The 15,375-nt window shown below is 37.8% G+C and overlaps 1 protein-coding gene across 5 annotated transcripts in view; it reads left to right on the forward strand.

The window, feature by feature from the left end:
• UVRAG (UV radiation resistance associated) overlaps window positions 1–15,375 on the forward strand; it is a 335,117-nt gene that overhangs the window by 51,240 nt on the left and 268,502 nt on the right. For all 5 annotated transcript variants that reach the window (XM_061380900.1, XM_061380904.1, XM_061380901.1 and 2 more), the window contains 2 exons: window positions 11,131–11,292; window positions 15,076–15,150. In XM_061380900.1, coding sequence (XP_061236884.1) covers window positions 11,131–11,292; window positions 15,076–15,150 — 237 coding nt within the window. The remainder of the gene's footprint in view (window positions 1–11,130; window positions 11,293–15,075; window positions 15,151–15,375) is intronic.

Raw genomic sequence — 15,375 nt, forward strand, 5'->3', positions numbered from 1 at the left:
CTATTGCATTAACTAGAATAATCCACTGTTGACAGGCTAGATGGTGGAGCTGTGTCTTCAAGTTATATGTCAGAGTTCTGATTTCTTCTCAGATATATTTAGCATTGAACACTTAATGGTGAATGTATCATTCAGCTTTCTTATCTCAGGGTTCAGCTAACCATACCCTCCAAACTAGTTATTTATTGACGTTTGGTTCAGGGGGAAGTTAATATTCTTAACATTATTGAAGGGCCATTGGTTAATTAAAAACTAAAATAATTGAAGTGGTAAGAATGCTGCTGCTGCTAAGTTGCTTCAGTCGTGTCCGACTCTGCAACCCCAGAGACGGCAGCCCACCAGGCCTCCCCATCCCTGGGACTCTCCAGGCAAGAACACTGGAGTGGGTTGCCATTTCCTTCTCCAATGCATGAAAGGGAAAAGTGAAAGTGAAGTCGCTCAGTCGTGTCCGACTCTAGCAACCCCATAGACTGCAGCCCACCAGGCTCCTCCGTCCACGGGATTTTCAGGCAAAAGTACTGGAGTGGGGTGCCATTGCCTTCTCCAGTGGTAAGAATGGAAGTAACTAAATTCTCTAAATTGGATTTTGTACATACGTAAAAGTAGAGGCAAATTGCGTAATGAACCTACATGAAAGTGAAAGTGGCTCAGTCATATCCAACTCTTTGAGACCCCATGGACTATACAGTCCATGGAATTCTGCAGCCAGAATACTGGAGTGGGTAGCCTTTCCCTTCTCCAGGGGATCTTCCCAACCCAAGGATCAAAGCCAGGTCTTCCACATCGCAGGCAGATTCTTTACCAGCTGAGCCACAAGGGAAGCCTGAGAATACTGGAGTGGGTAGCCTATCCCTTCTCCAGCGGATCTGCCTGACCCAGGAATTGAACTAGGGTCTCCTGCATTGCAGGCGGATTCCTTACCAGCTGAGCTATCAGGGAAGCCCAGTGAACCCATGTGCACCATTTTTAACAATTATCAAGTTAATTATTGTGTCTTTTATTTTTTACGAAAAAGTTTTTCTTTTTTATTAGAAAATTAAAAATCTCACGGTGGCAGGAAGAAGAGTGATAGCTGTTTCCTGTGTGTTTGGAAGTCCGTCTCTTTCACAGCATTGTGCTGCGCCCCTTCTCCTGGTTAAATGTCTCTTAGAGGTCTAACAGAGGTCAGTGATAGGCCTTATAATTGAATAAACAAAGTTCTAGAGCATGTGCTTTTAGGGAAAGCATGTGACAGAGTTATCAGGACCAAAACTTCTGTTTGAATTGAGACTGCCTGAGATATTTTTAAATCTTTGGGAAAAAATTGACTGGACAATATAAATACTTTTTATGAGTTACTGGCTTGAGGGGTTGTCACAGAAGTGTATGTTCTAATTGAACTGAATTAACATTTCATCTTTGTGTGTGTATGTGAGAGAGAGAGAGAGCGTGCACGAGAGAGAGAGAGAGCGAGCGAGCGTGCGCATGAGCGAGAGTGAGAAAGAGAGAAGGGAGTTGGATCCTCTTGCTTAGCCGTTTTATGTTACTTTGTGTTAAACTTCATCATCATGCAATTATAAGACCAGGGAAGAACAGGATTCTTTGGGAACATGTAGGAATGTCATTTATCTTAGTTTGGTGAGGGTGATTAGGAGAGGCTTCTTACAATAAGTAATTCCTAAGTTGAGACATGAAGGATGAATAAAGGTGAATGAGACAAAGGAGAGAGAATTTGGGGCTGGGGAATAATTACTGCTTATGAATTTAGTATGCCATTCCTGAGAGTTATCTTGTATGTTTTGGGGAAGTTGGAACAGCTTTTATGAATTCTTAGTTGTGTTTCTTGTGACTGTTAATTTGTTTTTGAGTGATAACATAGTGACAACATGTTTGTATTTTGAAACTTTTCTGTATATGTGTTCCTTTAATAAATAAGAAGTATCAGTTGAACAGTGTTTTAGAGAAATTGCCTAGATAATAAATAATAATTTTAGATTCTCCTGGAGGTGAGCTTTTCAAAGCCATAAATATCCTAATATCCTGCCACTATACTTTCAGTGAATAAGATATAGGTCCCTAAATGATGGTAGTACTTGAATAATTTGTTCCATCTAGACATGGGCTTATATGTATAGGTTAAATGTAGAAAATCATCTAGATGTTTACAGTAACATTATTAGGCAGTAGAGTCTTTAATATGTGGCAGACCATATCTGTATCTGAGTGGACCAGCTCGGGAATGATTGGTCGTTGTCTGGCAGCTATTCTATAAAATTATAAAGGAAGGTCATTGTAATGAGAAGATTGACAATAGTTCTGCTGTATTAATGTTCTATTGGTTTAAAATGTTGGTTCAGGCCATCAATTCAGCCACAGAAACAACTTCAAAAGACTACTCTCCTTTCAAAGACTTTTAATTAGTTTTAGAATGAAGTATTCTTTGTGCCCATCATCCCACCTCTTAAATATGGCCCTTCATATTTAAGGGCCATACATTCACCAGGTCTTTTTTTTTTTTTCCATTTTGAAAAGGGGTGGTTATTTCATGCTTTTTCTGCTGAGAATTTGAAATTACGCTATTTCATATTCCAAAGCACATGGAGTTTAGTTGAGAGATGACCTTATACATAGGGGAGTAAATGGCTGTCTTTTTAGGCGGTTAATCCTCCAACTCCTGTCTTCAGGCTTTAGGGCCCGAAATGACATCATGAAGAGATACCTTTGTTTTTAATCTCTGTAGATACCTCCTTGTAAGATGCTGTATTTTTCCCATTATTGAATCTTTGAAAATTTTTGTCTTATTACTTTGTATTGTGATACAGCACACATTACAGTAAAGGGCACAAATAATAGCCTGGTGACTTTTCACAGGGAACAGATCCATGTAACCAGATCAAGAACAACAGCATTATTTTGTGTTCTCCCTCCAGTTACTACCTCCTTCCAAAGACCACCACTATCCTGACTTCTAGATTAGTCCTGCTTGCTACTGAACTTTTATATGGCATATGCTCTTTTGCTTAGCATATTAGTGAGATTCATACGAATTATTTATTAATTCTGTATGTATGTGTCCTTTGGCAAGTATGTGTCTCTATTTTCTGTTAGGTATCTACGTAAGAGTGAAACTAAGTGCTGAATCGTAGGTGTTTTCAGCTCTAGTAGGTGTTGCCAGATAGCTTTCCAAAGTTGCTTGTACCAGTTACATCCTTACCAGCAGTGTGAAGTTTTTAGTTGTTCCACATTCTTGCCCAAACTTGTTATTATTTGTTTTGAAAATTTGAGCCATTCTGGTGGGCTAGTGGTATTATATTGTGATTTTATTTTACATTTCCTCATGTATTATTCTAATTGATCACCTTTTCCAGTGTTTATTGGCCATTTTGATATTCATTTTTCTCAATTTATATATTTATGAAGTGCCTGTTCTGTAGAAACAGTGCCAGTTAGTGTCAATTAAAAATAAACACATTCTGTGCAAGGATTTGGCTTTTTTTTTTTTTTTTAATATGTTTATGAGAGCTGTTCAGTCTCATTTTATAGTTTAGTCTTTTTTTCTTGTTTCCTGATTTGATTATCTCAGGTTTTGTGCAGTTGGTTTGTTGAATTCTACGCTGTGGTTTCACTCATGCCTGTGAGTATATAGCTTGTTTGTTGTTCAAGCTCAATGCGGAGGACTTCTCGTAGACCTGAGTGAGACCTGGGTGTGGGCTTTGAATTATGTTCTTGTCTCTCTTTAAGACTGCCCAAACCAACGCCTCAAGTTTATATACATTGGCAAATTCCTTTAAGGGAAAAGTCCTCTAGATTTACATTTATTTCTTCGAGTTCTAGCTTACCTTTTTGGCTTGGAAAATCTTCAGTGATGATGGTGGTTATATTTTAGCCAGCATTTTTAATTGTTTTCAGTGGGAGGACCGTCTAGCTTGCCATTATCAGAAATGGATGGTTGCCTTCCATTCATGTGTGAAATCTGATCTTGTTGTTTCGTAGTTACTCATCATGTTATACTCATAATATTTTTGTCTTTCTTTATTGCCTATATTTTCAATAAATTTATCTAAACATAACTTTGGCTTCTTAAATAATTGACTACCTTCAAAGAAAGATTTGCTGGTATCAAATACTTCAGTATATATTTCCTACAAACAAGGACAATCTCTTATATAATTACATTAAAATGACTAAAATCAGGAAAGTATAACATTGACACAGTACAGTTAAGCACAGTCCTTCATCCTCTACCCTCCAGGTATAGTTGACAAAAATTGTGTGTATTAAGATATGCAACATGATGTTTTGGTTTATCTATACATATATGTATATATATACATACACACACACACACACACACACACATAGGTATATCTATATATACAGGTATATGTATATTATCTATACATATATATTGGAGAAGGAAATGGCAACCCAGTCCAGTGTTCTTGCCTGGAGAATCCCAGGGACAGCGGAGCCTGGTGGGCTGCTATCCATGGGGTCACACAGAGTCGGACACGACTGAAGTGACTTAGCAGCAGCAGCAGCATACATATATATACTTATATATATGTAGTAAAATAATGACCAAAATCAAACTGATTAATATATCTATTACCTCCCATAGTTAACTGTCTTTTTTTGGTAGTGAGAATGCTTAGTACTCTCTTAGCAAACTTCAAGTATACAATATAGTGTTATTAACTTTAGTCACCATGTTGTACATTTGATTTCCAAGATGATTTCATCTTGCAAAACTGAAACTTTGTACCCTTATACCCTTTGGCCAACATCTCCCCATTTTGCCCAACCTTCAACCCCTGGCAGCCACCATTATACACCCGTTTTTATGAGTTTGACTTTTAGATTCCACATGTAAGTGATATTACGCAGTATTTCACTTTCTGTTTCTGACTTATTTCACTTATCATACTGTCCTTCAGTTTCATCCGTGCTTTTGCAAATGGCAAGATTTCCTTTTTAAGGCTGAATAATGTTCCACACGTATATGCATGACATTTTCTTTATTCATTCATCTGTTGATTAACACTTGGGTTGTACATGTATTTGACTATTGTGAATAATGCTGCAGTGAACACGGGAGCACTTCTATCTCTAAGAGACTTTCATTTCCTTTGAGTATCTACCCAGAAGAGGGATCACTGGATCATAAGGTAGTTCTATGGTAAATTTTTTGAGTTACTTCCGTAGTGTTTTCCAAGTGGCTGTACCAATTTAGGTTTCCACCAATTAATCCCTAGTCCTTATTCAGGTGTTGTCAACTCTCCAAGACTTAATCTAGAAACACTTTGTCTTTAGTTGTCATGTTGCTTTCTTCTTAAGTTTGGACAGTTCTTTAGCCTTTTCGGGTGTTCTGACTTCAGCGTTCAGAACCATCAGTTCAGTCTCTCAGTCGTGTCCGCCTCTTTGCGACCCCATGGACTGCAGCATGCCAGGCTTCCCTGTCCATCACCAACTCCTGGAGCTTCCTCAAATTCATGTCCATTGAATTGGATGTCCACCCAACCATCTCATCCTCTGTCGTCCTCTTCTTCTGCCTTCAGTCTTTTCCACCATCTGGGTCTTTTCCTAAGAGTCAGTTCTGCGTATCAGGTGGCCAGAGTATTGGAGCTTCAGCTTCACCATCAGTCCTTCCAGTGAATATTCAGGACTGATTTCCTTTAGGATTGATTGGTTTAATCTCCTTGCAGTCCAAGGGACTCTCAGGATTCTTCTTCAGCAACAAAGTGTAAAAGCATCAGTTCTTCGGTGCTCAGCTTTCTTTATGATCCAACTCTCAGATCCATACACAACTACTGGAAAAGCCATAGTTTTGACTATTATTGGACCTTTGTTGGTAAAGTAATGTCTCTGCTTTTTAACATGTTGTCTAGGTTTGTCATAGCTTTTCTTCCAAGGAGCAAGCGTCTTTTAATTTCATGGCTGCAGTCACCATCCACAGTGATTTTGGAGCCCAAGAAAATAAAGTCTCTCACTGTTTCCATTGTTTACCCATCTGTTTGTCATGAAAGATAGGACCAGATGCCATGATCTTAATCTTAGTTTTTTGAATGTTGAGTTTTAAGCCAGCCTTTTCACACTCTTCTTTCACTTTCATCGAGAGGCTCTTTAGTTCCTCTTTGCTTTCTGCCATAGGGTGGTGTCATCTGCATATCTGAGGTTATTGATATTTCTCCCTGCAATTGATTCTGGCTTGTGCTTCATCTAGTTTGGCATCTTGCATGATGTACTCTGCATATAAATTGAATAAGTAAGGTGACAGTATACAACGTTGACCTACTCCTTTCTCAATTTGGAACCAGTCCCTCCATTTAAAACCATACAGACCAATTATTTTGTAGACTCTTTCAGTTTGTTTGATGTTTCTTCATGATGAGATTCAGGTAATGCATTTTTGGCGGGAAAACTATACCTGGAGTGCTGTAATCTTTTCAGTGCTTAGTTTTAAGAGGCACCTGTTGCTGGTTTGTCCCAATTTGTCACCTGATTAAGGTAATTCCTGTCAGGTTTCTCCACTGAGAAGTTATAATTTTTCCATTTATAATTAATAAGTAATTTGTGAGGGAGAAACTTTGAGACTTTTTATATATGATGCTTCTTATCAACTGTTTGCTTACCAGTTTTAGCATCCATTGGTGATTTTCTAATTTCCATCTTTCCTTTTATTATTTATTAGTTGGCAATTTAACTTTCTCTCCCATTTAATTAATTAATTATTAATCTGTATCATTATGGACTCAAAGATTCTTATTTTATTCAGTGGGTTATAATCTATTATTATAGTTTATTTTGATGCTTACATTATCCTGCATTTGGTTAGTGAGAGCCCTGTAAATTGATTCCTATGTCCTTTTGATATGTCGACATCATTGAGTACTTCCTGACATTCTGGCTTGAGATATTCCAGACTCATGTTGTACCCTTCCTGCCGTAGCTCTGGAATCAGTTTTCTCCCCAAGGAACCCTTGGTTCTCTTTTTTTGAGATTGCTAAATAGACAGTAAGATCTGAGCATGCTCATTGTTACTAGTGTGCTCATTACTTCTGGCCTTTCTTAAGGGACTGAGCTAGGAACTCACACACACACGCACACACACAGTATATCTATTGCTCTTTCTTTTAAAAACCATGCATTCACACCAATATCTCCAATTTCAGTCCAGCTGAACTCTGGACTGAACAAATTCATTTGTTACTCCATTCTCTGACAGTGAAAAACCTGGCTTCCACTGACCTCCACATCTTTGCTCAGGCTTAGAATTCACAAAAAGTGGCCTCAGAATTACTAATCCTTACCACTATAAGAAGCAAACCTATACTTTGGAGTTCAGTGTCTGTTTCCTTAATTAAAAGTCATATACAGTGAAATGCACAAATTTTAACTATTTTGTTTGCTGAGTTTTGGTAAGTGCATACATACTTTGTCAAGATATATACATTTCCTATCATTCCAGAAAGTTCTCTTATGCCCAGAAGCCGGTCTCCCCACAAGAGGAAATCATTTGTCACCACAGATTTGTTTTACTTGTTTTAGAACTTCATATAAATGAAATCATCATAGAATATTTTTTCATATTGTTTTACATTCTTGCCTTGTCTTTTCAGCTGTACTTCTTTGCATTACTTTTTAAATCATTACTTTAGGATTGCTGTATGTACTTCATGTAAACAGGAGAACCTTGCAACAGAATAGTTCCAGTTGTCTACCTTCTCTAATTTATGCTATTACATTTGTATATATGAATCTATACATATGTTATAAAACTCTTTATACAGTTATAACTTTTACTTTAAACAGTCATATATGATATAAATAAAATAAGAAAAATAGATAGTCTTTTATATTTACTCACTCTTTACCATTGCCAGTGCTTTTTATTCCATCTTAGAGAGCCAGGTTTCTGTCTGGTGTCATTTTTCTTCAGTGTAAAGAATTTTTTGAGCATTTTTTGTAGTACAGGTCTGCCTACTTATTCCTAGACCTTAATGTTCATCTTCATATTTAAATGAAATTCTACTCCTATTTGGGCTTCCCTGGTAGCTCAGCTGGTAAAGAATCTGCCTGCAATGAAGGAGACCCTGGTTCGATTCCTGGGTCAGGAAGATTCCCTGGAGAAGGGATAGGCTACCCACTCCAGTACTCTTGTGCTTCCCTGGTGCCTCAGATAGTAAAGAAACCTCCTGCAGTGCAGGAGACCTGGGTTCAGTCCCTGGGTTGGGAACGTCTCTTGGCAGAGGGCATGGCTACCCACTCCAGTATTCTTGGGCTTCCCAGGTGGCTCAGATGGTAAAGACCCCGCCTGCAATGCCGGAGGCCTGGATTCAATCCCTGGGTTGGGAAGATCCCCTGGAGGAGGGCATGGCAACCCACTCCAGTATTCTTGCCTGGAGAATCCCCACAGAGGAGCCTGGCGGGCTGTAGTCCATGGGATCACAGAGTTGGACACATTGAGCCACTAAGCACACCACCCCTATTTAGCAGGGTTGCTAAAACAATTTTGGTGGGATAGAGACAGGGTGGGGGTCATATCAGAATGGAGTTCTGATGATCTTAGGTTGAAATTCATGAGTGCTGTGGAATCCATATAAAACTGCACAATGAGCTTATTGTGTTATCATCATGCTATTTATTGATAATCTTTTGGTGTCCTCAGACATCCATTTTGGTTAAGTGGGCATTCATTCACTCACTCAGCAAATATTTATTGAGCACATACCAGGAACTTTTCAAACTTTGGGGATCTTGTGGTAAACAAATCAGGCAATGTTCCTGTCTATCAGAGCTTTTATTTTAGTACAGGGAAATCAGAAAATAAAAATATACAAGCAAAATACGTACAAGTGAAAAAGATCAGACATAAACACCATGAAACTAGAAGTCCTGTTCCCTCTCCTGAAACATCAGCAGTTAAATTCACAAAAACACATACATCAATATATCCCCTAAACCAAAAATACTGCTCTGGTCCCCTCCCCACTTTGGTCAGGAAAAAAACTGTCACGAAGCAAAGATCAGTTACCCTTATATGAGGGCTTTTTGATTTACTGATTTATATAATATGAAAATTGATAATTTAATGAGATTAATTAGTTATGTTCAGTAATGAGAGCCCTAACAGTTAAAGTAGGGGAAATAGCAAGTCAAGACAATGAGATATCATCTCATACCAGTCAGAATGGCCATCATCAAAAAATCTACAAACAATAAATGCTGGAGTGGGTGTGGACAAAGGGAACCCTCTTGCATTGTTAGTGGGAAAGTAAATTGGTAACAACCACTATAGAGAACAGTATGGAGATTCCTTAAAAAAAACTAGGAATAAAACTACTATATGACCCAACAATCCCACTGCTGGGCATATACCCTGTGCTGTGCGCTTAGTTGCCCAGTCATCTCCAACTGTTTGTGACCCTGTGGACTGCAGCCCGCCAGGCTCCTCTGTTCATGGGGATTCTCCAGGCAAGAACACTGGAGTGGGTTGCCATGCCCTCCTCCAGGGGATCTTCCCAACCCAGGGACTGAACCCAGGTCTCCTGCATTGCAGGTGTATTCTTTACCATCTGAGCCACTAGGGAAGCCCAAGAATACTGGAGTAGGTAGCATATCTGTTCTCTAGGGGATATTCTCGACCCAGGAATTGAACCAGGATCTCCTGCATTGCGGGTGGATTCTTTAAAAAGACACATTACCCCAGTGTTCATTGCAGCACTATTTCCAGTAGCTAGGACATGGAAGCAACGTAGATGTCCATCACCAGATGAATGGATAAGGAAGTTATGGTACATCTATACAGTGGAATATTAATCATAAAAAGGAACACATCAGAGTTAATTCTAATGAGGTGGATGAACCTAGATCCTATTACACATAGTGAAATAAATCAGAAAAACAGATATCCTATATTAATGTGTATATATATAGAAAGATGATACTGATGAACCTATTTGCGGGAGAGCAGTGGAGACACAGACATAGAAAATAGACTTGTGGACACAGTGGGGGAAAGAGAAGGAGGGATGAATTGAAAGAGTAACGTCGAAACACTACCATACGTAAAATAAATAGTGGGAATTTGCTGTATGACACAGGGAGCTCAAACCCAGCGCTCAGTGATAAACTAGAGAGGGGTGGGTTGGTGTGGGAGGTGGGAGGGAGGTTCAAGAGGGAGGGGACATGTGCCTACCTCTGGCTGATTCAGGTTGATGTGTGGCAGAAACTAACACAATATTGTAAAGCAATTATCCTCCACATAAAAATTTAAAAAAGAATTTTTAAAAAAGTAGGGAAATAATTGAAAGTAAATAATTGATGTATGGTAGTTCATGTCTATTGATAATATTAAAGTCCCTTAACTTTTTCCCTTTTCAGAGAATGTTTCAACTATCTGAATGGAAAACAAACTTCTTTCAGAGCATACAGTTGACCTTGTCTTTCTTAACCTTAAAGCCTCTCAGTGTCCCCACAGCTTGTACACAGTAAACTGCCTCCTCGGCGTGAAGCCTCCTGTTGATCGCTCCAGCTTCGCACCCTGCCACTCTGGTGCTGTGTGTTCTAGCAGTTGCTGTAGTTACTTGACCACACTGCTATTTCACACCTCTGAGCCCTTATTTTACTGGGCAATTCCCTCTTTCAACCTGGTGAAATATTATTTGTCCTATAAAAGCCAAGCTTCATGGCCTGCATGCCCTCTTTCCCCCTGTTCCTTCGTAGTTTATTAATCCCTCCTGTGCCACTTTGTAACCTTTTGAATATTGGAGTTTTCATGAAATTGTGTAATTATTTAAAGAGACGTTCAAATCCAGCAATAAGTTGGAGGTACTTTGAGGGCATTGTTTATATGTTGTTTCTTAATGATTGTGTATTGTGTGGAATAAATAAATGAATTACCATAGGAAGCCATGTTAATTAGAGACTAGAATATATGCTCCTTCCAGTGACTATAATAAATAAGCAGAGAAATTGAAAAGTGTCAGTATCACTCTCTTCATGTTAATTGGAATGTCTTCTTAGTTCACTTAAGTTTGCAATGTAATATATGAGTTCTTCTGGTTAAAAAACAAAATTATGTACAACCTAACTGAAATAACTGTAAACATTTAGGATCTTCCTAAAGCAGGTTTTCATTTCTATTAACAGAATCCAACATGGCGGAGTCTTGATTTTGGAATAATGCCAGACCGTCTGGATACATCTGTGTCTTGTTTTGTGGTGAAGATATGGGGTGGAAAGGAGGACATCTACCAGCTGTTGATTGAATGGAAAGTCTGTTTGGACGGGCTGAAATACCTGGGTCAGCAGGTAATTTTTAGACTGTCAGTTTCAAGTAGTTGTCCTCTCCAAAGAAACCATCTAGCTTTTTTTTTTGTTGAATTGTCAGGTTCTATATTTCCTGTTAATAAAAAGAGACCTTTTATGACTGTTTACTTAATTACAGAAATTGGAGTCATTGAGAAGTTTAAAAAATAACTGAAAACATTTATGAAGAACTGCTTTAAGCTGCTAATTTAAGAGGATTTTGAGTGGGGTGGGCAGTAGGAAAGAATATGCTTTCTTATAGTACTCTGCCTCTTCTGTCATGCTGGCTATTTCCCCTAGAATCTGAAAAATAAGTTGAAAATGAACACCTCTCTTATGGCCAGTAGAGTAGGGTTTTTCCAAGAATAAGAGGAGCTACTGTTTGTTGAACACAGGGATGACAAATGCCTGGCTTACCTACTGCTACCTGTTCCCCATGACTGATGTAGCTGACTGAGCTATCTGAGCTCAGAAGTAGCTGTGCAGTCTTTTCTAACACAGTATTTCAGAATGCACCTAGCAATATGCCAGAATTGCATATGAAATGAAACCTATTTGCCAGTCCCAGACATAAGTAACTGCAATTAATGTTTTTGACAACCTTGTGAAAGCTGATATTATTGCCCAGTTTCCTGATGGGAAAATTGAGCCTCAGAGAGTTTAAGAAACTAATCAAGATCACACTGATAGGTGGAGCTGGAATTTATATGAGGCCTGGCTGACTTAAAAATTCATTCTCTTTCCGCTGTACTACACTGCTGTATACATGTAGTCCTTGGTTACTACCCATCCCACATTGGAATAAATGCCATTTCTATTTTGTGATACCTGTGGGACTACTGATAAAGGCAATGTAAAATGTTAGTTGTATCTGCAAACATCCTTCATATTTCTTAATATTTATTCAGTATATACCATCTGGTATATTTCTCTTAGACAGTTCTCTCTGTATATTTTTCAGAGTAAAAAAACAACAACAAAACAACTCTTCCTTTATTTTGCACACCATAGTTTATTTTGTGTTCTTGGATAGAGACCAGAACAATGCATTCAATAAATATTTTCCTTTACTAAATTCTAACCTGCTGCAAATTGTTTTATTTTTATATTTTTTCTTCTGTTTTGGGACTGATCTTAAAACTCATGCGGTAATGACTTTGGCTTAGGGTCATTCTTTTAATCCCAAATGCTTGTTGCCTTTAGCCCGGCTAAAGGCACTGGGGCACATGTTCTTTCTGTCTTCCTACATGCTGTAGTTGGCTCTTTGTGCATAGACCCTGTGCACAATGACACTAAGCACTTGTTAACATTTTGCATGGGGTGGTGCTTCTTAACGTTAGAATCGCAGAGCTATAGGCTTGTGGCAAAGTCTTGTTTTGCCCAGAGAAGATGGCCTTCATCATGTTTTTCAGTTCATACATTCCTTAGTTGGTTGTCTTCTTAAAACACCCAAATGTACTTAGGTCTAACTTACCCTACTTTCAGAGAGTTAGCATTCATGTATCCTCTTACAAAGCTGGTATAGCAGAGAACAAGAGAAAGGGAAAACATTTTTCTAAGCCAATTAGACACTTAAAGTCACCTATGAAATAGATATAACAACTACTACTAAAAATCAGATATAATAGAGTTACAGATTTTTAGAGGAAAGCGAGGCTAAGCTGTATTAGGTTAATAGCCAGCATCACTTAGGTTTATTGATTGGTCATCTGCTTTCTGACAGGCATCGTTCTTAGTGTCAGTGATCCAGAGATGACTAAGATAAGGTTCTTAGGACCTGGTAAACTGATGATAGATAAATACCTGCAAAGAGAGCTACGGGAGTACGTTTAAGAGGTATTTAGACAGTCTGCATAGGGTCAGGGAATCAATGACTTTTGAATGAAATTTTTTTTTACAAGTTAGGGTTTTTTGAGGTAAAATTTACATACAATAAAATTTATCCTTTTAATGTATACATTTCAATGTGTTTGACAAATGTATGAAGTAAGTAACCACCACTACAATGAATAATGCTGCTGTGAATAATTAAATATAGGTCTTTGTGTTGACATAAGTTTTCATTTCTCTTGAATAAATGGAGTTTCTGGGTCTAATGGTAAGAGCTGTGTTGAAACTTGTAAGAAACTGTGAAACTTTTTCCAAAGTAACTATCATTCTGCGTCCCCATCAGCAATGTATGAAAGTTCCTTACTTTTGTAAGGACTTACTAATGTCAGTCTTTTTAATTTTTTGCCATTCTGATGGTATCTCATCCTAATTTTGATTTCCCTAATGATGAAATGATGTTTTACATTAAGAAAATGTATATTTGTTCTCAGTCCTCCACCTTTTTCTTTTTTTGTGTGTGAAATGTTTGTTCAGATAACCATTGTTAACATTTTGATGCATATGATTTTAATCTTTTTCCTCTTGAGGTATATATATGTATAAAATATTTGGTGTTTGTAAAATTTTTGTGTTTCTGCTAATCTTGAAACTGATTTCATAGTGCTTTCTCCTTTTCTGTCATAAGACGGGACATTTCTTAAAATTGGTTTATAGTTTTCATTATAAATTTATTATAGCAGGTCCATCTTTTGGTATCGTTGTATTCAGTTGAGTGAAGATATAGGCTAACAGGAAGCATGTGATTAATTCTGCTTTAGTAACAGATACAGCAGGTATGGAAGTCAGGTAAATGTTCACAGGAATTTTCTGCTGCTGACTTTGGCCTTTGTATCTCTAGCTAGAGAAAGAAAAGATGAAATGTTCTATTCTGGTAGTCTTTTTTCTTTCCCCCACTTGAACCCTCACTTTAACTCCTCATTGGAAAAGCAATTAAAAAACATTTCAGCCACAACTCTTTCTGATCAAGTAATCAAATTTGTTTTTATAGACTTTATGCTGTTTTGAGCTATTAAAAATTCTTCTTCAATTTTGAAAGTCTTATTCCTCCATTTTTTAGATGAAGTTTAATTTGAAGTAACACTGAAGCTCAAATCAGTTGTATTTGAAACAGTAGTTGGCAGAAAATAATTAGTAGACTTTTAAGGGTTTTGGGGATTGGATATTATCTTTAGACTGTCTTTTTGAAGATAAAAAATAGTATTAATCTTTTATGTTTTTTCTACGACAGATTTAAAGCATTGACAGACTAATTGAACTGTTATTTTTTTTTAAATTTTATTTATTTTTGACTGCATTGGGTCTTGGTTGCTGTGCATGGGCTTTTTCTAGTTGCAGCGGCGATTGGGGCTCCTCTTTATTACGTTATGGTGCTCGGCTTTCTCGTTGGGGTGGCTTTTCTTATTGCAGAGCACGGACTCTAGGGTGCATGGGCTTCAGTAGTTGTGGTGCATGGGCTTACTTGCCCCATTGGCATATGGAATTTTTCCAGATGAGGAATTGAACCCATGTCCTCTGCATTGCAGGTGGATTTTAATCACTGGACCACCAGGGAAGTCCTGGATTGTGTTTTCTTTGAGATTAAATAATGTATAGTATGCCTCTTAATCCCCTGTGCTTAAGGAATTTGCTTTCTGTAACAACCTCAAGAAGTGTTTGTGGAAAATGTGTGTGAATGATGGTGCCTGTGATCGCATGTGATGATTTTGTGAGAACTTTGACTAAAACAGGAAACTCTAAATTGATTGCCTTGTCCTGTGATATGCAGTTTGTTTTCTGCTGGCTTGTTAGACATAGCCAATTATTTTTCAACATTGAAGTAGGTCCCGTCATTTTCTAGTCACATTAAAACTTGATTGGAATGAGATGAACTAATAATGTCTTTTCCTCCTCTCTTAGATTCATGCCCGCAACCAGAATGAAATAATTTTTGGGCTGAATGATGGCTATTATGGTGCTCCATTTGAACATAAGGTAAGAGGGTTTGCGTGATGCTGTGAGTTTTGTTAGTGCAGGTGTGCATTCACATATCAGGCAAAAGCTCTGTGTAAATAGAACCATGTTTTAAGTGTAAGTTTGTTGTTTAGTGTGGCTTCGGGTGAAAACTCATTTTGTAACTGCACCCATCTTTTCTAAATCCATATTATATTAATTTTCCTAAAAGAAAATCTCAACTGGCTGCTTTCTAACAATTCTTTA

Source organism: Bos javanicus, chromosome 15 (assembly GCF_032452875.1).
Source record: "Bos javanicus breed banteng chromosome 15, ARS-OSU_banteng_1.0, whole genome shotgun sequence".
Taxonomy (NCBI): domain Eukaryota; kingdom Metazoa; phylum Chordata; class Mammalia; order Artiodactyla; family Bovidae; genus Bos; species Bos javanicus.